The sequence below is a fragment of the Miscanthus floridulus genome, chromosome 18, assembly GCF_019320115.1.
Source record: "Miscanthus floridulus cultivar M001 chromosome 18, ASM1932011v1, whole genome shotgun sequence".
Taxonomy (NCBI): domain Eukaryota; kingdom Viridiplantae; phylum Streptophyta; class Magnoliopsida; order Poales; family Poaceae; genus Miscanthus; species Miscanthus floridulus.
The window spans coordinates 32,270,185-32,297,184 of record NC_089597.1 but is presented as its reverse complement, the minus strand read 5'-3'; the positions used below and the strand labels follow the sequence as shown (position 1 = coordinate 32,297,184).

The 27,000-nt window shown below is 44.7% G+C and overlaps 3 protein-coding genes across 3 annotated transcripts; all 3 read right to left on the bottom strand.

Annotated features, from left to right (window-relative positions):
• LOC136522569 (uncharacterized) lies at positions 1-26,087 on the bottom strand. The gene is made up of 2 exons (XM_066516373.1): positions 25,949-26,087; positions 1-1,204 (listed from the first exon to the last, which is right to left on the bottom strand). The coding sequence occupies exon 2, from the start codon at positions 1,105-1,107 to the stop codon at positions 199-201; it is 909 nt and encodes a 302-aa protein (XP_066372470.1). The 5' UTR covers positions 1,108-1,204; positions 25,949-26,087; the 3' UTR covers positions 1-198.
• LOC136523618 (uncharacterized) lies at positions 3,974-4,471 on the bottom strand. The gene has a single exon (XM_066517237.1). It carries the CDS (start codon positions 4,469-4,471, stop codon positions 3,974-3,976), a length of 498 nt encoding a protein of 165 aa, XP_066373334.1.
• On the bottom strand, positions 22,733-24,900 carry LOC136522570 (2,3-bisphosphoglycerate-dependent phosphoglycerate mutase 1-like). The gene is made up of 6 exons (XM_066516374.1): positions 24,760-24,900; positions 24,564-24,668; positions 23,678-23,739; positions 23,453-23,571; positions 23,206-23,362; positions 22,733-23,058 (listed from the first exon to the last, which is right to left on the bottom strand). The coding sequence occupies exons 3-6, from the start codon at positions 23,717-23,719 to the stop codon at positions 22,921-22,923; spliced, it is 456 nt and encodes a 151-aa protein (XP_066372471.1). The 5' UTR covers positions 23,720-23,739; positions 24,564-24,668; positions 24,760-24,900; the 3' UTR covers positions 22,733-22,920.
• Positions 26,088-27,000: the final 913 nt, after the last annotated feature.

Below are 27,000 nucleotides of genomic sequence, written 5' to 3'. Positions count from 1 at the left end.
GACCTCAAACAAAAGACATTAGCAAAGCAAATTCACCGTCCATAAACTGTACAATCTCACCCCATCTATACATACATTCAAACACCTCCTGAATTTCTCATGATGCTGACTTGCGGAGAATACATGCCTCGAATTCAGTTCTACCGTTCCGACATGCCTCGAGTACCGTTACTTGAAACCTGTTGCTGCACTGCACCTTCAAGCAGAGTTTACGTGCTCCCCGCCGTCGGCCTCGCTCCCAGACTGGGAGTGAGCATACGCCATAGCGAGGAGGCCGGCCACGACGGCCAGAGACGTCAGCTTGCCGAAGCGCCGCCGCCACGTGCCCGTGGCAGGCGTAGGGCGGGCAGCGGCGCCGGCGGCATTACGCACCCTGCGGGAGAAGCGGACGACAAGCGCTGTGCCAGCGACCGTGGCGACTGCGACGCCGACAGGCACGTTGGTGATCGGGTTCTGGCAGGGGAAGCCGGGGAAGATGAGCTTTGCGTCGAGGCCACCGGACGCGGCGGAAGAGACGGCGGCGAGGAGCAGAGCGATGATGAAGCACACCATCTGCCTCGTCCTGGAGAAGCGCGCGCCAGGGGCGCCGTCGTCTGGATTTCCCGCCCCTCGGACGAAGCGGACCACAGGCCTGGCGCGGCGGACCGCGGTGGCTGCGGCAGCGGCGATGACGGCCACGGTGACAGCGACGGCGACGGCGATGAAGGAGGTCTTGCCGTCGAAGTACATTAAGAAGCTGAGTGTGCCAAGGCCGCCGGACGGGACGGACGGCAGGGCGACGAGGCACGCGGCGACGACGAACCCCAGGCACACCGACACCAGCAGGCTCACCTGCGCGAGGCAGTCCGTGGCCGCCGCCGCTCCGTGTCGCTGAGCTCCACCACCACCGGCGGCGTCTCCGGGCCGCGCGTCAAGGACGAAGCGCACGAGGAGCGCGGCGCCGAGAAGGTACGCGGTGACCATGAACATGACGAATAAGCAGATCGCGACGTCGAGGCAGGGGCTCCGCCCCGTAAACTCGAGAAGGACGCGGAGCGCGTCGGGGCCGCCTAGAGCGGCCGCACCAAGGGCTAGGATAATGGTCGTCGGAAGAGGAGCTGCCGCCATGGCTGGGGAGGTTGCTTGATGACCTACACGGCTAGCCCTACCGGAGGAGGGAGGCCGGAGCGGGGGAAGGGCCTAGCGAGATCTCCCACGAGTGTTCCTGTGTAGGCGGCGACTGTCAGGCCAAGGTAGTGTTTATATAGGCACACAAAATGGTACTGGTGTGATATCGAAGGCGACTCGTAACCGTTGCGGTGTGGGAGGTGTGCAAGTGCAAGCAACCTCTCCATAGACCATAGGCACATGAAAATGAAACTTTAAGACAACGGATTATTTGCATCTAAGTTTGCGCAGAAACCTTTGCAGTGTCATGATAACGACCAAACGAGACGGAGTGGCCATTCTTTTTTCTGAACGATGGAGTGGCCACCCTTTCTTGATCTTCACTGACCAAACTATCTTTGCCTTGCAAGTTGCAACTCTGCGTGGACCGCTGGAATTGGGGTGAAAGTGAAACTGTGACTTTACATGGTTGCAAACTTTGGAAATTTTTACTGTCGATGTTAACAGTATTTGGGATTGATCTACCGTGCGAGGCTGCGAGCGGGAATGGGCATTGTCATCAGGCCCGTCGATCAGCAAAGGCAGAGTGGGCGATCGCACAGGAGCCATAAAAATCAGGGGACCTAAATTACATAGTTATCTATCTTTCAATAAGGTCTTGTTTAGTTGGCGAAATTTTTTGAAAAATGATAATGTAGCACTTTCGTTGTTATTTGACAATTAGTGTCCAATCATAGTCTAATTAGGCTTAAAAGATTCGTCTCGTGAATTTCGTCTAAACTGTGTAATTAGTTTTATTTTTTATTTATATTTAATGCTTCATACATGCGTCCAAAGATTCGATGCGACGAAGAATCTTGAAAATTTTTACAAAATTTTAGGAACTAAACAGGCACTAACATGATCAGGAATAGAAGGTAAAGGCCCAAATGCCCCATTTGTGATCCTTACTGATTAGACCCTTTCTAGTTCCTACTCTAAAGCTTTGAAGGAGACGCCGCCCCTTTAGCCACGCACTAGTTCGTTCGTTTGTCTCCTTGTCCCTGCCATCGGCCACCATATTCTGCGCTGTGTCGTGTACGGATGCATTCCTTGTCTTGCCGGCCGTCCCGTCGAGAAAGTGTTTCGATCATATGAATTTCAAGTTTTAGGCCTCCATTTGTAACTCACACCAGGGCCCTAAATTCCTAGAGACGGTCTGTCGATGAGGCCTACTGCTGCTGTAATTTAAACTGTCAGAATTAATCGTCATAACTCATGTGGCCCTGTTCGGCTTACCCGTATTCGGCTTGGTCGGCTGGTTTTTTTAGCCAGAACAGTGTTTTTCTCTCACAGCAATTCAGCCAGAATAATGTTTTTCAGCTAGTTTCAGCCAAGATTCAACGAGCCGAACGGGGCCTTGTCGTAGACGGCCTCAGTTCTATGATATGAAGGGCTGATGATCGGACAAATATCAAAGAAACGATTAAATTGGCGTCTGTAGAGAAACTAAAGCTACCGCCTACCATCACCCTCAAACCGGACTGATAGCCGCCCCTCTCGGTCTCGTCCTCCCTCCATATGTGGATTGACCATTTTGACCTTTAACTATCGTCGCAAAACAACATGAATGACAGCTGCAGCCTGCAGGCAGTGATCCAAAGTCCAACTCGATTATTTGAGGGGGCCAATGGACCATGACGAAGAGGTATAAACGTAATAAAAGTATGTCTACTGTGCACCAACTTTCTGTCAGAACACCTCCCATTTTAGGGCCTTTTGACCTTTTAGAACACAAAAATTTCATAGAAATTATACAAAAAATTCATATAAATCAGCTTTTTCTCATAAAATGTAGAAAAACATAAAAATTCCCCATATTTCGAGGGGGGCTTGGAGAAAATTCTAGTATGCCATCAAAAACTATAAATATCACTTACACGTCATATGTGATGCTTGCATGCCAATGCTACTCCCTTTATTCCAAATTATAAGATGTTTTGTTTTTTTGTAGATACATTATTTTTACTATATGTATCTAGACATAGTGAGTAGTACATAGCAAAAGCTATGTGTAAAAAAGCCAAAATATTAATTTACTGTCATGCCACTGTTAAGTGAAAAGATATTTTTAGCATAATAATGTACAAAAGTTTTTTATTTAGGACTTACCATCCTTTTTGAGAAAAAGATACCACACACGCTACGCAGTACTCCAGGATCCCCCCCGCTAATCACAAAGGCATGACTGTGAGGATCTAAGGCGAAAGACGCGTAATTCGAAGCGTGGGATGCATGTGTGTGTATGGCGCACGAGGCAGAGCACGGGAAGTAGAAGCAGAGCTATAAACATGGATTTTTTTTCTCCTTTGTTAAGGCCTCGTTTAGATGCGCATGTATTCATCTCAGCTCAATCCACATGTGTTGGAGTGGAATTGAATTAAATTCCATTCCATTCCACTCCAACACAAGTGGATTGAGGTGGATACATATGCATCCAAACAAGGCTTAAGGGGATAGCAGTATACACTTCATGAAAATTTGATTAATCTTTTTTAAAATAGTGGGAATTATATTATTAACTTGAGAGGTGTTTACCCTCCCCTTCCCTCTCCCCCTGATCACAAGCTATCCTAAGCAACCAAATCCCGAATTTTTTACAATTTGACCCTTTTTTGAAACTTTCTCACAAATAGACCTCTGGCGGAAAGAATTCAGGAAATGGACCCTCAGCTCGGCGCCATTAATGCTGACGCCGAGCTCGGCGCCACCGTCTCTAGCGCCGAGGTCCTGGGCACGGTCGGTGACCTGCTAGGGGGCTCGGCGCCAGAGTGACTGGCGCCGAGCTCGGAAATATCTACCGAGCTGGCGCCGAGCTCGAAAATATCTACCGAGCCCGCGCCGGTCCTCTCTCTTCTTCCTCTCGCGCCCTAGCCCTGCTGATGCCGCCGCCCTTGCCCGCGCCACCGCCGCGCCACGCCGCCGCGCGCCGAGCCCGCGCCGAGCCAGCGCCGAGCGCGCGCCCCCCGCCCCGCGCCGCGCCCGTGCCGCGCCGAGCCCGCGCCGCAGCTACCCCCCACCCCGCGCCGCGCCCGTCGCCGCGCTGACCCCGCGCCGCGCCCGTCGCCGCGCTGAGGCCGCCTCCCACCCCGCGCCGCGCCCCTCGCCGCTCTAAGGCCATGCCTGCTCCCGTGCCCGCGCCCGAGGCCGTGCCTCCGCCGCCCTCCACCGCCGTCCTCGCCTTGCCCTCCACCGTCAGCCCTAGGTCGCGCCCATCGAGCCAGACTCGCCGCGCGTAGCCCCGGCATCCCGCGCGCGCCGCGCGCCACCGCTGTCGTCTGCCGCGCCACCGCCGGCCCGAATCTTCGGCCTGACCCACGCCCATCATCCACTGACCCGAACAGGTAAAAATTATGAATATGCAATGTACCTACTTAGTTGGTATTTGTTATTTATTAGTTAATGTGATGACTCAGGTAGTTGATTTAGTTGGTGATCTAGTGAGATATATATGTAGATAGATAGAAAAATGGATACATAGGCACATAGATATAGTTAGATAGCTACTTAGATATGTAGTTACATTTTTAGTTATCTATATATGATCTAGCTATTTAGTGAGTACATTGTAAATATATTCGTAGTTATTATCTTGATTACTTAGTTTGTAGTTAGAAAGTACTTATTAGGTACTATCTATCGTCTAATTTGGACTAAAGGACATGTGTTTCGTTACTTGTTTGAAATAGATGGACAACCTAGTGACCATATATCATGGAGGCACCGTTGAAAGCGATCGCTATGGATATGTTGAGTTTCTTGACATGCAAAGCGTGCCTGTGCTATTCAATGATAGGCCTTTCATTTAGTGACATGGTTGCAAGGGCTCGGGAGGAGCTGTATTGCCTTGAAGATGATGGCATTGCAGTTGATGGTGTATTGCACCTAGGTTGTCCTCCGAACATCTTCAGGCGAATGATCTCAATTGGTTGTGTGGATCAGTGGGAGAACTATATAAGATCGGCTATGAAGAGCCAGCTGCAATGTTTGGACGTGGTTGTGCGTCGGGTGTTAGTTGATCCCATCCCTCATGGGTTTACCCCAACAATGGATCATCAGGCATACATCGACCTTCCCGTTCCAGAACCTTACCTGCATGTGCATATTGCACCTACGGTTCCCGATGCTCAATCTGCCCCCCAATGCGGTATTTGGAGATGGTTGTCAAACTCATTTTTTCATGGCAGATCCTCCTTATGAGATCCGTTTGACACAGAATCATCCGAGTAAGTGTCATAACCGCATGGTTTTTGGAAGCTTACCCTGTTCCTTACATCTATTTCTTTCATTTTTTCCTCATTTCTGTAATGATGTTGCAGGAGACATTCCTGAGACTGTGGATGTGTCCCCTGTTGCTGCGCAAGTGTAGTTTGGAGATGGATTCCGTGGGTCAAATAGTGTTGAAATTATGCATGATTCGGAGCCATATGAGATGGTTAGGGCTCTTGATTCTGATGATGATCGCCCTATTGGAGAGCTGACGGAGAGTGATGTTGAGATGATGAGGCGTATCTTTCCCGATTGCCATGATCCTAGAGTTCACGAGTTCAGCGATCTTACTCATTCCGATCAGGCATTTGTAGAAGAACGTGATGATGAGCTCCTAGAAGCTCCTGAGGTCGGTCCTAACATGGTAATTGAGAATGGGAGGGTGTTCAATGACCTCCCTACTTTGAAGATGTGGTTGTAGGCTTTTACAGTGATACGAAAGAGGCCTTACAGGGTATTGCATTCATATGTGGAGCGCCGTTACACAGTTGTGTGTGACAAGGAACGCTGCCCATGGAGGGTTTGTGCAAGGAAGCAACAGGTAATCGGAAAATGGAAGATCACAAAAGTTGTTGGGCCACACAATTGTGCTGACCATGAGCTGACACTGGGCATCGGCAGTTGACATCTACCCTCATTGTTAAGCGGTTGATGGGAATTTTGCAGGGAGAACCCAACATGAAGGTGAGGACAATTATCAGGACCGTTGAAGCGTTGTATGGAGGATATGTGATAACTTATGGTAAAGCATGGAGGGCTAAGCAGTGAGCGTGGAAGATGATATATGGGGACTGGGAGGATGGGTATGAGCAGTTGTCAGTTCTTTTCAATGCAATCAAAGCGGTGAATCTAGGCATACATTATGAGTACATCCCAAAACCTAATGCATGGAAGGATGGGAGGCAGATATTCTTTCGTGCCTTCTGGTGCTTCCCTCAGTATGTCGAGGCCTTTAGGCACTGTCGTCCCGTCTTCTCCATTGATGGTACGTTCTTGATTGGCAAATACCAGGGCACACTTTTTATAGCCATATCCTGTGACATGAATAGTAAGTTAGTTCCTTTGGCATTTGTCTTGGTTGAGAAGGAGAACAATGACAGTTGGGGATGGTTCTTGAGGCTAGTCCGGATACACGTGGTTGGGCCTGGCAGGGAGGTTGGTGTCATATCTGATAGGCATCAGGGCATACTTAATGTCGTGCAAGAGCAGATAGAGGGGTATGCACTATTGCACCATCGTTGGTGTACTTGGCACCTTGCCGAGAATCTACTCCGGAAGGATGGTGTTAAGGGTAACTTTGATCTGTTCTAGGAGGCTGCTCGATAGCTTGATGACAAGTACTTTAAGGAAAAGTTAGAGCAGGTCAGAACCGCATCAAATACAAAAGGTAGACAATGGCTCATAGGTTTGATGAGAGATTTGGAGAAATGGACGAGAGCTCACGACGCCGGTGGCTGGAGGTACGAGTTTCAGTGCAGCAATATGGTAGAGTCATTCAATAAGTTGCTATTGGGGATACGTGGTATGCCCGTGAATGCAATCATTCAATTCACCTTCTATAAGCTTGTTGCCTAGTTCAACGATAGACACGCCCATGCATTGCAGTTGCGGAGTGATAGAGAGATATGGGCTCTGAAACCAAAGGCACACCTAGAGAAGGCAAGAGAAAGGGCTGGCACACATGAGGTTGCATGCTTTGACCACGCCACAAGGACTTATCAGGTCAAGCATAGGGGCGGTACAACGTCCGAGTCCGATGGCGAGGTCCGAGAGTCGAGGATACATATGGTTGTCCTCCAAGATTTCAAGTGCACTTGTGGTAAACCAAGGCAATACCACTTTGTATGTTCTCATTTGGTGGCAGTAGCTAGGCATCGTAACTATAATATCGAGAGGAGGATACCTCATGAGTTTAGTGTCGACACGCTTGTGAACACATGGAGCCCCCGCTTCGTAACTTTCTGGGACCTTGGAGAGTGGCCTCCATATGATGGGCCGAAGTACATTGCAGATCCAGCTTACCGTTGGAACAAGTGTGGATCAAGGCAGAGGACGAGGCACAGGATGGTTATGGATTAGATACCCAGAAGAACTAGGCGTGGGAGAGAAACTCCATTTGTTACTGATCCCGAGCAGTACGAGTGCGGCAAGTGCGGTAGACTTGGCCATAACTCACGAAGTTGCCGTTGGTAGATTAGTGAGGTAGGACTATTGGTTTATATTATTATTTTATATTTGTCTTATTCATATATTTAATTATGCATGTCTCAATTTATGCTTGTATTTGTGTCAATTACTTATATATTTCTAAGTTCATGTTTTATTGTATATTGGAATTCTAATTCATTAACTTTTTTGTAGGATGGAGCAATTCCACCTGCTCGACCCGACGTACGAGGCGACCCACTGAGGACGTCTCATTGCGCTGGGGCAGGTAATAATCTATAAGTTTTATTCATACATGTGTTCATGAAGTAACATGTGACTATGTTTTATTCGATGCAGGACCTTCCGCACCTTCGTTCTAGGACCCACAGTGGGTTCTTGGACATTCGGTACGACGACAGGTACACTCCTTTCCTGCAAAGAGTTGGCCTGGATGTCATCTCTTTTTAGGTTCATCGTGGGTTGCCCAAGTTCAACTCAGCGGCGATAACTGCGTTGGTAGACAGGTATTAAAGTGAATCATTGCCTCTATTCATGGCCATTTGTTCATGTGATTGACTTTTTGACAAGTAATCTTGCTTTGTCTTAAATATAGGTGGCGGCCAAAGACTCATAGCTTTCACCTACCTTTTGGGGAGATGACAGTCTAGCTCTAGGACTGTCAGAAGATGCTAGGCCTAAGGATTCATGGGAACCCAGTCATCAGACAGTGCAGGTCAGAGGGCTGGAGAGCACGAGTGGAGGCCTTCCTTGGGCATGAGCTTGGCGAGCAAGGGGCTCACACTTCTGGAGTTCCCATCTCCTGGCTACGTGTAGAGTTCGCACAGTGCCCCGAGGAGGTAGATGAGGAGACGGTTGGGTACTACTGCCGGGCGTGGATCCTACACCTTTTTGCCTGTGTTCTCTTTCTCGACGCCACGGGTGATAGTTCGCACAGTGCCCCGAGGAGGTAGATGAGGAGATGTGGATCCACTGCCTCAGTGACTGGGACCAGGCGGGTCAGTACAGCTAGGGCTCTACAGTCTTGTGTTTTCTATACCAGTAGCTGTGCGAGGGGTGTCGTCGATCTACGTCCAACCCATCACTTGGTGGATGCGTGTACCTGTTATAGCTGTGGATGTGGGCTCGTCTTCCAGTTGGTCATCCAGAGGTTCTGGCTCATCGTGAGTGGTTCCAAGGTCAGCCTCCAAGTCGCCAGCCGACGTGGGCATACCTTTGGGACCAGGTCAGGGTTCCGCACACGAGGATAGACCGGGCGTACATTGAGTACACGAACGAGCTAGATATGCTGATGGCGTCTAGTGTAAGTAAATTTTATTTTCCATGCTGCTTTGAAAATGATTAGTATACTATCTAACATCTTATTTGGACATGTTATAGGTGGAGTGGGAGCCGTATGGTGGAGAGGACGCACTTCCTTTTTAGCTGAGCAACGTTTGTGGGGCTGACGACGACTTCTATAGGATGAGGTGCCCTCTAATCTGCTTCTATGCTGTTGAGTACCACCTGCCAGATAGGGTTGCACGCCAATTTGGAGTGAGACAGCTTTGGCCTATGGCTCTGTTCTCGACTGGTGTTGACTTACACAAGTAAGTGTTTTGATATTTCAAATGTCTCATGATGATGGTCCATTTCTATTAATATGGTGACACGTACGTGGATTCATGTGACGATGACATACGTGCAGGTTGGATCGTTAGAGGAACAAGAAGATTTTTGACTAGGAGAGGCACCACCAGTCCTACATTGAGGAATGGGAGGAGATGCACGACAACATGGACGACAACAACGAGCCACACACGAACCGTGAGTTCAGGTGATACCAAGCTTGGTACCAGCGTGCGACACGGTGCAGGCTGAGGCTACAGTGGACCGAAGCTGACTACGCCGACATCGAGTCCTCCGACGATAAAGATACGGCGTACGACTAGTCGACTCGTGCAGGAAGGTAGGTGCAGGCAGGACTGATCTTGGACAGAGTGGTAAGCCAATCACCTTATTTTTGTATGTTAAGTTACATGACAATACATTCGGCGTTCTTAGATCGACATTAGGAGTTATCTATTGTAGTTAGTGCAACCTTCGAGCCGTATAACCCTTATAATAAGTTAGATTCTTGCACAAAAGAAAACAAAACTAAATGCTATCTGTTCAGAAGTATTATTATTGAGAACTTTATTGCAGGGCAATACACTGAAATGCTCAGTTGAAGAGATCGAGCGCGTTCGGCCGAGAGTCAATGACGACTACATACTTGGCTTCCTAGACGTAAGATTAAAAATATTCTTTCAAACATATCATTAATACGTTATATTCTTTCAGTTAATAGTTTTGTACAATAGAGGCTGTCATGTCGTCTACGCCATGCGGCTGGTCATTGTGGTTGCAGGACAGACACAACGCAAGATGTGTACGTTCCTTTTGCAGGAAGAGGAGGCTTGGGTTCCTCTAGTCAAGCAGCTATAGGGGACGGGGACAAGGACAAGGAGGACGACGACGACGATGACATGGACAAGAGGCTTGATGAGCTTGTCCCCTCTCAGCTCCATGACGCTCCCTCGACTCATCCTACACCGCCTCTAGGCACTAGGCGACGCCGTCCGCGTGACCCTTACACTCTAGGCACTAGCGCTCTAGGTCACAAGGGTAAGGGCAAGAGTAGGATGCAGTGACGGATGTGGTAGGTGTTAGTATGAACTATTATGGATTTTGTATTACTTTTCTGTAACTATTTAGGGTTGTATGGACATTGTGGACTATTTGGACTTTGCATGACATATTATGTTGGTTGTGATATTCGTTGTGGTTGCATTATGCTCCTTGGATGATTAAATGTTTGGAATATATATTGATGTCTCTGTTTGTAACTGTGGATGCTCTTAAAACAAGACAGTATCTTGCGAATTTTTCCATGAACCTTTAATCATACTACACTTCTACAAAGGCACAAATGTAGTACATAGATTAACTATAAATTTATTAGAACGTGTATAATCCAAGAAATATTGTACATACGTTTTGTAGATGAATCTAGGATTACCAAGCAACAGTGAATGAATCTATGCTTTTCAGACAATAAACATAGACTTTTCAGATACACGGACAACAACGAATTATCACATCACTGATATAGTAGTGGCATGTAAGGAAGCACAACTCCACTCTATCTCCACCATCTATCTTATGACTGTTTGATCCAAGGGCTGAGGTGAAGAGGCACACGGATCGCTGACATGGCGCATTGAGAGGCCTCCATTCCTCCTCTCAACCTATAAATAACCACTCACTCCCTCTCATTCACACACACAACAAGGAAGATGAACACTCCTTAGCATTTGCTTTCGTTGCAGTACCAATGTCTGGAGGGTCATCCAGAGGGAGAGGAAAGGGGAAGGAGACTACCTAGGGGTGGGAGGGTCCTCTTGGTCCCGATTTCTTTGAGGAAGCTCTTTATGAGAGATTCCTAGTTGAGAGCAAAAGTGATTTCACCAAAGAGACACCACTGAGAGGATACGATAAAAGGAAAGAAAAGTGTCCAAAATGCATGCATGGTGACGACTGCCTAGTGCAGATGTTCACCGAGGGATTAGATGGAGGTCGTTGTTTCTTCAAATGCCCGCGAGCATGGGTAATTGCTATTACTATTTGTTTCTTCAATATGTTTGTCTTGTATATCACTTACACGACATACTTATTGTAGTCTTCCTTGGCCAAAGAAAACTATGGGTTCAGTAGGTGGGTCGATCCTCGACCTATTTATCCACATGCGGAGTACATCTACTACCTATAGGACCGTATCTTCGATCTAGAAAGGTAAGTTAGTAGCGGTTACAAGGACGATGGACAGGATGATGACAACAATGGTGCCGATTCACAGGAGGCACTCTGCAATGATCCATATTGCACCTGCCCTAACCACAAGAACAAGGGGCCTCCCCTGTCACCCCTGCCACCACCAACAACAACAACAGGAGGCTACTATGGAGAAGGTGCAACACAATTTGCTATGTGGCCACACTACTAGGATGACTTTATCTTTTTCATATGTACCCAGGTTTAATTACCTAAGGCATGTTAGGTTTAATTACCTAAGGCATGTTAGGTTTAGTCGAAGGAAACTCTGTACCCAGGTTCGGTACATGTAGTCACATACCATTTAATGTGTTTCGTGTGTTGATTTATATAATGCCGTACGTCGTTAAGTTTTTTTGCAGCACGTGTTTAAATTTCAATATGTCCGTATCATTAAGCGGAATATTAAGACCATAGATAATGAAAACATCCACATAATGAAAAGTTCGATACTATGCCACATTACACAACATATTAATACTACAACTACGTGCCGACAGTAGATGTAGCACCCGGTTTTAAGAACAAACCCAGATACACACCATATGTGAGCCCAGGAAGTCAAATCTCACATATAGCTAAAAATAAGGGTAATATCGAAAGACAATGCTCAATATATAAGGAACTTAGTATAAAGAATATAACCTTAGATAGCAAACAGCGGAAAGACAACTCCGATCTTTGGGTGAAGACTCCAATTCCATAGGGAGAACTGACTGGTTGACCACAAGCCTAATTCCTCCAACTCTAGCAATCTGGTACCCATCCAGGATTTTCATCCAAATATTGGAAAAGTAAAGCAAGCGTAAGTACATGTCATACTCAACAAATATAACATGGGGTTCATGAAGCTCAAAAGGCCGACACTGGTTTAACTGCGATTAGCTTTTAATGAGTCATGATTTTAGCAATTGAGTAGCAACAAGTTCATTCACAAGCCCATAAACACATGATCTACTCATGAAAGAAAAATATAAAACCATTAGCTTCATGTGTTTTAATTATATAAAAACATATATAAGATATTTTATAGATAATATAATTTAAGTCAAATTTAGATTTGAAGTATAAAACTGAAGTAAAATAGATCATGTTCTATTTATAAAACCCAGTTGCATAATTATTAATTAAGATATGATTTAAACCATGAAATTTCAGAAATAGTGACATGGTACACAATGTTACTAACGTGTTGATCTCGTTACAATGAATCTAGCGCAACTTGAACGGACTAAAATAGAGTTAAAACGCAGAAGATATGATTTAAACAAGATTTCCTTTAATAAAATAATAGATTAAATCTAATCATGAATTTTAAAAGTTTAAAATATATCTAACAGTAGTACAAACATATAGATTATGAAATTATGGACCTAACGCAAGTTGAACGGGTCAAATCAGAGTTAAAACGAAGAAGTTATGGCTAAAACAAAATCAGTGGTAAGTCTGTAAATAAGTGAAAACGTATTTTGAATCTAAACCGAAGAAACTACGCTTTTCGAAAGAAGAAAATGTAATCTGTGATTGCGCTATGGTCTGCGGGTTGATTTTAGAAAACATCGGGGTTCTTTTGCAAAATTCCTAGACGAAGGGGTATGGATGAATATCGGCCGTCGGATCAGACGCGGGCGGCCGAGATTGGATTAGCGGTGGAAGAGACAACAGTGGCCGGCCAGAACAGGGAAAATCACGGCGGCGCACCATGGCCAGCGATGGAGCTCGGCGGCAAAACTCAAAAACAACCCTACGGTGCATGGTTTTCGATGGAGAAGACACGGAAGGATAGAGGAGGAGATGGCGAACTTACTGCGAAGGATTGCGGTGGCGTAGAGCAAGCGGAGGCAGTGCAGAGCTTGGCACAGCGGACGGCTCGTCGGTGGCACGGACAGCAGCGACGACGACAGCGACGACGACGATGACGGCAATGGCAAGAGAAAGAGGAGAAAAATATAATTTACTACACGAGGGATTTCTCAAACTAGGGGCTCCCCTTATGGTAGTTTTGGTGTGCTTTGCTCAAGGGGTTGGTAGCTATATATAGGAAGAAAAACTCCCCACATCTACATCAACTAGCAATATGGTACTAATTGATGTTACACCCTCCACATTTACTAATGGGCCTAAATAATCATTAAAGCCCATTAGTAAATAAATGCATGGGCCTTTATGATTTATTAGGATTATTGCACATGGACTTTGAGCGTTGGGATAAATGTGAGATTTATTATTTTCGGAATTAATTAATTTCATGGACAAAATAATTCTAGAAAAGTCCAGAATTGATATTTAAGCCACGAAAAATACTCCGAGATCTCCAAAAATTTGGGAAAAATTCCCAGAGACACTTTGGAACATGATGAACTCAAATAAAGTGTTTGGAGCTCATAAAAATATTGTTGGGAACTTGGACCATAAAGATTAAGGTGAAGGAGGTAGGAATTAAATTCCAGAAAGAAGCTAGAAAATTTCTAGAGATAGATATTCGTCTACTAAACGTATTTAAAACACATTTTGCACATAGAAACCCAAGGTGCAACCAGCATGAATGCAACAAACATGTTTCTACTTTATGATAAATTTTAAATTAATGAAAAATTTTATTTTTCTATGTTTTCATGTGCACAATAATTCACAAATAAATCATTTTAACTCTATTTTCAAAAGTAGCAAATTTTAGGGTGTTACAATTCTACCCCCCCTTAAGATTGAATCTCGTCCCTGAGATTCGAAAGACGTCGACTAGGAGATAGGAATACTCTGCCTTTGAATTCTTCTTTACTTCCTCATGCAATTCCATCGTCTTGATAAGGATCCCACTTTACTTTGCACACCTGTTGACCTTACTCCAAATAACTTACCAAAAGGATTCCAAGATTCTGATAGATACCTTGAACAATTCTCAGGTAACTCCAATCACTAGGCCACCTTTCCTTTTTAGTCCGTAATATTAATTCTTTTTCTTAGAATATTCACCTTCCAACGAAGCTTGACGAATCTCTTGGTCAGAAGGATATTCTACTACCAACCTTCAAAACATTAATGATTCCGGTAAAGTTGCTCAAACTTGGAATACAATTCTTAGTCCTTGGTGTCACCCGAACCTTCTTAGCATGATTCTCCATTGCAAAGGGCATCGGTCGTGACTTTTACTTCTCCAAGTGTTAGCACTTTTCCAAGTCATAACCAATTTCATTCCAACAAGGATATCATAAGCTCAAGACCAACTTAGTAAAGATGTCCGGTAGATTCTTGTGATCCCCTTAGATACCACTTTTACTTCTAAAAAGACAGTACTTCCATGCTCCACAATGGATAACTCTAGATGCATGTTAGGTAGTTCAACTCACATTTCCTTAGTTGACTTAGTGAACATGCCACTTCTTTTCTTCTTGTATAAGGACACATTCCACACCTTGACAAGGTCCATCATTGTAGATATGAATCTCTCGAATGGATTTGGCAAAGCTAATACTTAGGTTTTACTCCAACCTTTTCTTGGATTCCTTCAAACACTTAGTTGAGGTCTCTTGATCCAAACTAACTTAAAACTTCTTCCAGTAGCATTATCAATATCCTGATGATCTTAGTTAAACCTCCCTTGAACCTTTAATCAAACTTCATTGAGACTCTGAGTTTCTCTCACATCTTTGAGTACCACCATGCTTCCGCTGCGCAAATTAGAACGTATGATTCTTTATCTTACAAATTCTTCACTTGGCTACCCCCCTTAAGAAAAGATAGACTAAGGGACACAAGAAGGGTAGCTTGCACCTTCTTCCAGAGGAGCTAACTAGTATCACTACGTCCTGACATCCCAATGAGTCTCTTGTGTATGGGCAAGAACAAGAAATCTAGAATTCCTCGTGAGTAGAAAAACAGCAGCATTGTAAAACGGCTGTAACTCTCATTCCGTTAATCCAATGAAGTTGTAGCTTATATCGTTGGAAAGCTTATCAAATTCTCCACAACTTCCTTATAGAACACTTTTCCAAATTCCTCAGTTTTCTTGGTCGAAAACAGTGCACAACAGAAACTGTTCTAGGTTCCAAACAGCACAGATGCATCGCCTTGTGATTTTCGTATCTCCATAACCAAAATAGCTATCAAGCTGATTCTGGCGCTCAGAGAAAGATATTGAAGTCTACTATTGTCCAGAATTTTATCATGATTTTTGATTGTCGAAGAATAGATATATAAGCCGAAGAGTGTAGGCTGCTCTGAAACAATAGGATTGGGAAAACAGAGGAAAACTATAACCCAACTATTTATTTTACTAATCCTTATACCTTAGGCCTATAAACTAAATGAAATTGTGGGAACACCCAACAAGATCATTGCAATCATTACAAAGATACAAAACTATCATAAACATAATGACAATTCAACAAGCAATAAAGATGCATAATTCAATCATTGACTCAACTTGCGATACTATCTTCCTCATTGTACTAGGGGTAACAATCCAAAGACTTAACTTTAGATTATGCAAGAAGGTGGTGGGGAACAGTTCTAAAAGCATATCAAATCAAGGGGTGAAGATGAGAACAAAGACTTTAAAATAAGCATCAAGGAGGAGATAAATATCAAGGATAGATACATAGTAGAGAAGAAAATATCAAGAATTATAGAACAAGGATTTTATAGCAATTTCAAAACCTTAAGATGGCCAATTTCTAACTAGGCTTGCGTCCTACAGTCAGCATTGCTCGGATACCACTTTGTAGCACCCGGTTTTAAGAACAAAACCAGATACACACCATATATGAGCCCAGGAAGTCAAATCTCACATATAGCTACAAATAAGGGTAATATCGAAAGACAATGCTCATTATATAAGGAACTTAGTATAAAGAATATAACCTTAGATAGCAAACAGCGGAAAGACAACTCTGATCTTTGGGTGAAGACTCCAATTCCACAGGGACAACTTACTGGTTAACCACAAGCCTAATTCCTCCAACTCTAGCAATCTGGTACCCATCCGAGATTTTCATCCAAATATTGGAAAAGTAAAGCAAGCATAAGTACATGTCGTACTCAACAAATATAACATGGGGTTCATGAAGCTCAAAAGGCCGACACTGGTTTAACTGCGATTAGCTTTTAATGAGTCATGATTTTAGCAATTGAGTAGCAACAAGTTCATTCACAAGCCCATAAACACATGATCAGGTAAACATGAATAATGAATAGCATAAACAGTAATCATCAGTGAGCATATTCATCATCAGTATCATTCATGTTCATCATCATTAACCATTAGTGATCATCTATTCCGTAAATGTTCCAAGGCCGCTCGTGACCGTGAGCACGGCTGATATACCAGTTTTACACTCTGCAGAGGTTGTACACTTTCACTGTGAGTCATGATTTACCCTTTCACCCGAGGTGACCAGCCTCTTGACCCACTACCAAGGAAGGTTGGCAGGGTTCACTATGAAGCCTTTCAAAGGTTCGTCTAACAAGTTAGGGCCATTAGATTCACTCGGCAAACAGATATAGGAACCCCCCTATCGAATGGCACAATTCCATCACGGCTATACACATAAGACTAGAGGCTTTCCTATACCTGATTCGGCAAGCCATTCTTATGCCAATAAAGGTAACCTCTAACAACCTAGAAAAGGTCCTCATACTGAGCTAAAGCCAGAGCCATATAGCCCTCACAGCTGTACTGTAAGTCCCGAATAAATCACTTACAGATAAGTCCTTAGGGAGAGGAATCTAGAGCACCATAAATAGCCCAATGCTCTAGCCCCCTTGTTCCATATTGCTAAAAAGCATCTTTTAGTGTTTATTGCATATACCATTAGTCAAGTTAAAAGATCACAGTCTTTAATTGAGCACTAGCATCATAGTACCCAATGCAATACCCCAAAGGTATCAAGGTACAAGGTACAAAGTACTAGGAATTCCTTAATGGTAGTCAAGGTAGACACATGCAGTATGAATTAAATGATTAAAGGTGAGTAGGATAACAAGGAAGATCCCTTGCTATACTTGCTTTAAACACCGATCCTTTGGTAAGCTTTAATCCTCAACGTTCTTCTTCTTCTTCTTCTTCTTCTTCTTCTTCTTCTTGATTCAACACGAAAATCTCACCGACTGGACGTAATCATAAAGCACCACACAAACATCCATACAATCATACACAAAGCAAACAATAGAACTAAATCAGAACAATACACCAAACATAAAATCAAAATGAAAAGTTTGTGAAACGAATCTACGTCTCGCTACGAACACAAAGACACGAGAAGCACGCTAATCGGAGCTACGGTTGAAAAGATACATCTACCGAAAGATCTACTCATGAAAGAAAAATATAAAACCATTAGCTTCATGTGTTTTAATTATATAAAAACATATATAAGATATTTTATAGATAATATAATTTAAGTCAAATTTAGATTTGAAGTATAAAACTGAAGTAGAATAGATCATGTTCTATTTATAAAACCCAGTTGCATAATTTTTAATCAAGATATGATTTAAACCATGAAATTTCAGAAATAGTGACATGGTACATAATGTTACTAATGTGTTGATCTCGTTACAATGAATCTAGCGTAACTTGAACGGACTAAAACGGAGTTAAAACACAGAAGATATGATTTAAACAAGATTTCCTTTAATAAAATAATAGATTAAATCGAATCATGAATTTTAAAAGTTTAAAACACATCTAACAGTAGTACAAACATGTAGATTATGAAATTACGGACCTAACGCAAGTTGAACGGGTCAAATCAGAGTTAAAACGAAGAAGTTATGGCTAAAACAAAATTAGTGGCAAATATGTAAATAAGTGAAAATGTATTTTTGATCTAAACCGAAGAAACTACGCTTTTCGAAAGAAGAAAACATAATTTGTGATTGCGCTATGGTCTGCGGGTTGATTTCAGAAAACATCGGGGTTGTTTTGCAAAATTCCCAGACGAAGGGGTATGGATGAATATTGACCGTCGGATCAGACGCGGGCGACCGAGATTGGATTAGCGGTGGAAGAGACGACAGTGGCCGGCCAGAACAGGGAAAATCATGGCGGCGCACCATGGCAGGCGACAGAGCTCGGTGGCAAAACTTAAAAACAACCCTACGGTGCATGGTTTTCGATGGAGAAGACACGGAAGGATAGAGAAGGAGATGGCGAACTTACTGCGAAGGATTGCGGTGGTGCAGAGCAAGCGGAGGCAGCGCAGAGGTTGGCACAGCGGACGGCTCATCGGTGGCACGGATAGCGGCGACGATGACGGCGACGGCGATGGCAACGGCGAAGAGAAACAGGAGAAAAATATAATTTACTACATGAGGGATTTCCCAAACTAGGGGCTCCCCTTACGATAGTTTTGGTGTGCTTTGCCCAAGGGGTTGGTAGCTATATATAGGAAGAAAAACTCCCCACATCTACATCAACTAGCAATATGATATTAATTGATGTTACACCCTCCACATTTACTAATGGGCCTAAATAATCATTAAAGCACATTAGTAAATAAATGCATGGGCCTTTAAGATTTATTAGGATTATTGCACATGAGCTTTGAGCGTTGGGATAAATGTGAGATTTATTATTTTCAGAATTAATTAATTTCATGAATAAAATAATTCTAGAAAAGTCCAAAATTGATATTTAAGCCACGAAAAATACTCCGAGATCTCCAAAAATTTGGAGAAAATTCTCAGAGACACTTTGGAATATGATGAACTCAAATAAAGTATTTGGAGCTCATAAAAATATTGTTGGGAACTTAGACCATAAAGATTAAGGTGAAGGAGGTAGAAATTAAATTCCAGAAAGAAGCTAGAAAATTCTTAGAGATAGATATTCGTTTACTAAACGTATTTAAAACATATTTTGCACATAGAAACCCAAGGTGCAACCAGCATAAATGCAACAAATACGTTTCTACTATATGATAAATTTTAAATTAATAAATTTTTTTTATTTTCCTATGTTTTCATGTGCACAATAATTCACAAATAAATCATTTTAACTCTATTTTCAAAAGTAGCAAATTTTAGGGTGTTACAGTAGACATAGGGGCAAATGCACTTCCAAATCCTCAATCTGAAACGTACTGAGTAAGCAACTCATCATCCGAGTACCAGTCCTCTACTACAACCCTGTTGCTGTGGCTAGGCTCAACTGCGTTGCTCTGACCTACCTGTCGCTTGTAGTAAGCAGCCTCTGCTTCATCTACGGCCGCTGTGGCCTGAGTGAAGAACGTGTCGTCATCCTTCTCTGCCTGTAAGCCCGCCTCTACTAGAGCGATGAGCTCGCTCAGTCTGCCAGTGTCGTCCTTAGCCTCCTACGCCTGAATGCCCGCCTCTGCTAGAGCGATGAGCTCGCTAAGTCTGCCAGTGTCGTCCTCAGCCTCCTGCGCCTGTATGCCCGCCTCTGCTAGAGCAATGAGGTCACTCAGTCTGGCAGTGTCGTCCGCATCCTCGTCTCCCTCATCAGACAATACAATCGATGATTGAACGGTGCGACCAGCTCGTGATCTATGGTCATCTAACTTCTTCTCCTCATACCTTGCACGAGCCACCTCTACGGCATGTTCCCCACTGCAACCAATCCCTTCATGTATAAAATACAATTAGTTAGCAACGTGATTATATTATATTTAAAACCATGCAACGAAAAAAAGGTTTTCAAGCACTCACTGGCACATAATGTAGCAACATGCTCGTTCAATACCTGCATCTGTACTCTTGTCTCCTCCCTTGCCTCATTCCTTGCCCTCTCCTCCTCTAACATCATCCGCCTCTCCAATCCCCATTTGTTAAGCCCAACATCGAACGGGTTACAAATACCGCGCTGTCTAGCAAACTCACGCATCTTTTCTTTGTGATGTTTAACGAATAGGTTGACGTAATCAGGTCCATATCCCTTCTTCCGTGCAATTAGTTGCCTCTTCTTCAGTTCATCCAAGAACTTAGCTTGACCATCATAACATTCCCAACTGCATTTCCTAGTGCTCTGTTCAAAAGAAATATTATATCATATATGTCTTAGCAAAACAAACAAAATACGATTTCATGTTTACCAGAAAAATAATGAACCTCATCATACTTAATTATATGGCCGCAATAAAGGCCTATTTAAAGCTCCGAAGGGACTAGGCCATAATTGGATTTTACACCACATTCGCACATGACAGGAGGTGCTTTGTAGATTACCCTTTCTTTCTTCTTTTCCTTAACCATCCGTGGTGCTTCCGGCCATTGGTTCTTAGGACCATACAATCACTCCTTGAAACGACACTTCGCCATTGAAAACACCTAAATAATGAGACATTAGTACATGAACACATATAGCTCAAGATTTTAACACATACACTTTGCACTTACTTCATGCTTGTTTGGACACACAAACTCCAACGTATTCTCAGGGTTTATCACAGCTCGATCTCTGCAATCGCACAGAGGAGGTTCCTCGAGTCGTCTAACTGCGGCTAGGTGCTTCTCCTTAGCCGTCATTGCCGGAGGGTTAGAGGGGTGGAACCCACCGCTTGAAGTGCTCACGTAGATGTCTCCTTCTAAACCAATCATCGAAAAAAGGTACCTAGGATCAAACTTGTCTGCACCATCGATCCACTGAAAGAAAAAGCACCTCTCATGGTCCTACACAACGAGATTCCAACAAAATATTAGTACCATACTTACACAAATAAAGAAAAAGGATAGTGCAAACAATTTCTTACATTAAACCAACTACATGTGTAGAAGCAACGTGCGGCTGTGTCCCGATGTTTCGATTGAAAAACATGGGCCGGGAAACCACAGTCACAGTTAGGGACAGGAAGGTCAGGAGGGACAGGGGCATCTTTGCTAGACGCGTCGGGGTATAATTCTCGAGGACGACCCCGTTTTCGCCAAAACTCCTCCCGAAACATTTCTTGCATCTAACAAAACGGATGTAATTTAACAAACATAAATCAAAACATCACAAATAAATATCAATGAGAACCATAACTACAATACAACCAATTTCGTTCTAAAAACCGAAATCAGTTAACATTAAACCCTAAACCTAGGGTTTCTCATTTGATCCACAACAATGAACCCATAACATAACTACATACGCCTAGGTTTGCTAGCTTTTTTCACGCCTTGGAATCAACCTACGGTTGTATAATACATATATCGAGGGATACAATGAAACCCTAAGTGATGACGATTCTTAGGTTAAAAAATCCGACTAATATATACCGAATCGATACGAAAAAAACAAGGAGGTGAGCGAGGATACGTTGCTCTCGAAGATCTATGGATCAAATCAAGGTTTTCAAGGTCCAATATGTCGATTCGTGAGGTAAGGTGAAGTGGGGAGAGAAAAACCCGAGAAGGAGGAGAAAGAAGAGGAAGAACGCTCGGGCAAGAAGGTTGGGCCGGGGTTAAATGCAGGGAGCTCGGTGCCACTCACTATGGCGCCGAGCCTCTTGGCAGGTCACCAACCATGCCCAGGAGCTCGGCGCCAGAGACGGTGGCGTCGAGCTTAGCGCCAGCATCAATGGCGCCGAGCTAAGGGTCCATTTCCTGAATTCTTTCCGCCTGGGGTCTATTTGTGAGAAACTTTAAAAAAAATAACCAAATTGTAAAAAATTCGCCCAAATCCAGGTACCGAATGAAGCAGAGGAAATGTTTCCACCAAAAAGAAGAATTAGATCCTGTAATCCCGGTTCAGACTTCAGAAATTTATATGCAGAAAAAAGAATAGATCACCTGACGAATAGAAAATTTGGCAAGTGAAGAAGTCACCTTGGCAAAATGAATTTAGCCGTTCAGTTCACACTTCAAACATATAAATATTTTTTAGATAATGGTAGATTAAACAACTGGCTCCTTCCTTCCGGAAGGAATCAGGCCACGAGTTCAAACACATAAATATATTACACCGAATATACTTGCAAGAGGCCAATACTAGTACTTGGCAAAGAATCACACCTCACCATATATAGTTGAGTTCAAGTACACTAGAAAAGCCGTGGTAAAGTATGAGACCTGTAGAAGAACTACTATGATAGTAAAAGATAGGGGCTCTTATGTTTGTACCCTTGTTTTGTATCAAAATTGTGATTTTGCCCCTATTTTTTTGACTTTGTGAATTTACCCCTACTGTGCCGTTCACGAAGCACCAGTTTGCCCCTGCTCCGTCATCCACACCTACCGGTGTTAAACTTTGTACAAAAGGACATGAATGCCCATGCGATTTTGCCCCTGTTTGTTATGCCTAATTGTGATTTTACCCTGATTTGGAATTAGACTTTTTTATTGTATGCTGACAATTGATTAAATTTGGTCAAACATATTTGGCACAACTTGCAATTATTTGAACTCAGATTTAATATTGATAAATATTCAAAATTTTGGGACCAAAAGGTTCATGATCCTGGGATGGGAGATTACATAAGATGCTACAGAGATCGATTCATATGTAGACAGTGGACTAGACTCTGCCGTGTTTCAGTGTGATGTAAATGATCACGCTGCACACATACACCTCTCCATGTACAAGCTAAGGCTAGGATCGTCAGCGACTCTAGCCCTGGACGCTGCCGCCTTCTCCCGGTGAAACCTCCCGAAGTCGACGCCGAGGCCGACGTCCCCGTCCCGCTTCATCTTCTCCGCCAGCCTCGACAGAAACATATTTAGAATTAGTTGGTAGAGCTAACCATAGTTTCAAAACCAAAGCTTGCAGCATCTGACTTTTGTAAGCATACAAAGCAACATGTAAACTGAAATAGCAGTGTCTGATAATATCCTTACTTGGTCTTTGAAATAAGCAACTGCTCTCTCTGCACACATCTCAAGGCTCTCTCCATTTGGGGGAGGAATATCATAACTGTGACGCCATTCATGAACTTGTTCTTTACCAAATCGATCAGCGGTTTCTTGCTTGTTAAGGCCTTGAAGCTCACCATACCTTAGATGGCAAGGTAAAATTACATGTCAGGTTCAACAAGAAATAATACAATGCACCAGATAATCATTCTAGACTGCAGGAAACTCTTACATTCGTTCATTCAACTGCCAAGCTGTTATGACACGAATGGACTGCTTCTTTGTCTCTTCACTGTATATCTGACTCCACTTGTGAGCTTGTTCACTCTCATTGTGCACAATGATTGGAACCTAAAATGGTCAGTGGCAGATGCCATAACCTCTTTAGTTTATCAATTGCAAACATGAACACACTCGATATGAATACTGGAAATATAAAAGGAAAAGATTTTAAAACCTTCTTACGACGATGCTGCATCTTGGCAAGCATAGCGGTCATCTGAATGAGTGCGCTTTCACCTACAAGCACGTGAACAACAATCTTATAATATATTTAGAACATCAAGCTTGACAGAAACATATTTAGAACATCAAGCTCCGGCTCCGGTCGGCGTACAGCGACCCGCTCACGCCGAGGTCAAAGCTGGAGGGGGCGTAGCTGACGTCCAGCCCCCTCAGTTCCCACTCCGTCTGAAAAGGGCCACAGCCAAAAAAACGACGCATTTCGATCACCTTCTGTTGATAAACAGATATTAGCTCCTGAGGAACGTATAGTTTTCCTTCATCACCTAGAACTGGGTCGCAAACTGCAGCATGTTTGCAATTAGCAAACAAGAATTAACCATGTCTAGTCAGTCTCTAGCTATGACCGAACTTGTCCCAGTTAAATCAAATTTAGTAAAGAAGCAAGCATACAAATAACAAAAGGGGGAAAAGGTTACCATATAAAAGATCAGGATTGACGGATCGTAATTTGTCAACAACTTGTAGCACAGTATCTAATAAGGAAACTGAGCCTATATAACCTGAGAACCATAAACAGCATGGCACTGATTTTTTGCTTGCTATCATGGCGAAATATCATCAGTGACCAAGCAATTAATCAACTTTCTATTTCCTAGACATGAAGGGCCGGCAGCAGTGGCGGATCCAAAGGGGGGGCTGGGGGGCTCCAGCCCCCCTAATGTCTTGATTTCAAGCCTAATCACTGTAGCAAAAGCTTGATTTCACCATTAAATCTTTATGCAAATCAACATCTCCATTGTTTTAGCCCCCCCTTATCCCGCATCGTGCATCCGCCACTGGCGGGCAGGTCTAGTTAAAAGAAGTTATGAAAGTTTCACCTGTTAATAAATGGGTATAATGAAGCAACTGATTTGCCTCCGGTCCTTCAATAAGATCCCATAGCTGTTTGCCATCGAGAACCTGACCTCTAAATGTTGGGTATCCTGAGATAACACATAACGGGAAATCGGGAATTATTTAGGTGTCCCAAGCAAATTGCACATGAGATTCTGTACGCGTACGATGTACCTTTACCTGTATGATTAGAAAACTGTACAGAGTTTATTGGATCCACATCAAAGCCAAGGAGTTGCAGGGGAAAGACGGACGATTTGTTGCCAACATACCCCTGAATTGGAGCAATCAGGGAATGAGAAGAGCATACTATGAAATAAGAAGGTGAAAATGCTTAGCAATCAGGGGATGCTGAGCACGCGGCCGGTATCGGACGGCAGCGCGACAGACAGGATCGGCGGCCGCGCCATCTTGGGGTACACCGCCGCCGCCCTCCTTGTCCTCGTCCTCCGGCCCCTCCGCGTCAGCAGCTGCAGCGACCACCACGGCCCAAACGCGTCACTGCAGGCACAGCGCAGCAGACACGCTTTAAGCGAGAACCAATGCACTCCCGGTCAAAACTCCGGTGGCAGCTCGGCGCGGGGACGTCGGATCCGGTGGCGGCACGGGGAGCCCCCTATCTCCTCCCTCCAGCGACGGCGCGGCACGGGGACCGAGGAGCTCCTCTGTCTCCTTCTCTGGCGGCGTGGATCTGGGCGAGGAGGTCCTCCCTCTCCCTCAAGCCCGCCGGCCATGCTCGCACAGGCGCAGCGCCTAGAGGAAGTTCGTGCCCGCACCTAGAGCCGTGGCCCCGCGCCCACAACCAGGAGGCAGCCCCTTCCCGCGCCCGCGCTCTGGAGCCACGACCTCCCCTTCTGTGCTTCTGCAGCCGCCGCCGCCGGGAACCCGCGCTCACGAACAGCCCGACCCCGATGCAGGCAGACGACACCCGTGCTTCAGTCTAGGATGGATGAGGAGATAAGCATAAGGGGCATTATGGTCATTTAGCCCTTGCTTTTCAGATTTGGAATTTTTTTAATTCGTTTAATTCATGTTAATTTGACGGACGTGAGAAGTAGGGGCAAACGGACCATTCAGTTTAAAATAACAAGGGTAAAAATACAAAGTTAAAAAAGTAGGAACAAAATCACAATTGGCTTATTAGACCAGGGTAAGAACACCATTATCCCTAAAAGATACTTGCTGGCGTTGGTGAGTTCGTGCACGTTGGACCGGTCGACGATAGGCAATTTGGCGGTGCAGCGGCCGCTCCTGCATCCGCCGACCGTAAGAGTCAGCCTTGCATACCGCCAAAAGCCCAGTTCCGGTTTCGGTTCCGGTTCCGGCAAGGCTGGTAGGGACGACGAGGAGACAGGAGGTGACCACTAACATGACAGCGAGAGCGACCGTAAGAGTCAGCCTTGCAAAGCGCTCCGTGCCCGGCGCTGGTGCTTCTGCACCAGGGTGCGCGTCGCGGAAGAAGCGCGCGAGGAGCAAGGTCCCAAGGAGAAGCGCCGTGAAGGCGCAGAAGAGGAACACGCAGATGGCGATGTCGGCGGCGGCGGTCCGCCCTTCGAGGACGAGCAGCAGGCGGAGCGCCTCGGGCCCGCCGACCACCGCGCCGCCCACGGCGAGAACAATGGCCACCGGAGGAAGGCCAGCCATGGGGATGAATGAAGAACACAAGAACACGGCGGGCGGAACGGTGGGCTTCGTCGTCGTCGGGTGCAACTAGGAGGAATGAGATAGAGGAGGATGCCCCTGGGCACTGGCTGTGGTGGAATCTCAATCGGGCCGGGAGGTGTGCTCTTATAGGGCCGCTGGGGCCCAGGCAAGGGCCCGCTAGGCGGGAAGGCCGAAGGAGACCCGCTTGCTGAGCCACGCCACGAAGAGTACGTACGTACTACTACTGTACATCTAGCAGGGAAGGGCAGGGTCGCAGGGAGCACGGCCACAGTCGCTTTCAGTCGACTAGCAGCGGTAGGTAAGGGTGGTGGCTTTGTCGTGAAGGAATATGCTGCATTGGAGTGTCGCATCGCATCAACAAGCGTGTGTTTAGTTCTCACTGTAAATTCCCAAAAAGTGCTACAGTAGTCATCACATCGAATCTTGCGATACATGCATAGGGCATTAAATGTAGACGAAAAAAAACTAATTCACAGTTTGGTTGGAAATTACGAGACGAACGTTTTGAGCCTAATTAGTTCATGATTGAACACTATTTATCAAATAAAAACAAAAGTGCTACCGTAGCTAAATTTCCAACTTTCACCCAACTAAACACGCGCCAAGTTCCCCTTCGTGGATGTATAGTACTACTACTAGAGGGGCCAGCGTTAAAATCTTAACATGTGTTTGGTTTGGAAGCCAAATAGAATGGGTTATGTGAATTCCACTTCTCTGGGTTGGAATCAATCCATCTTTTGTTTGGTTACAGGGATG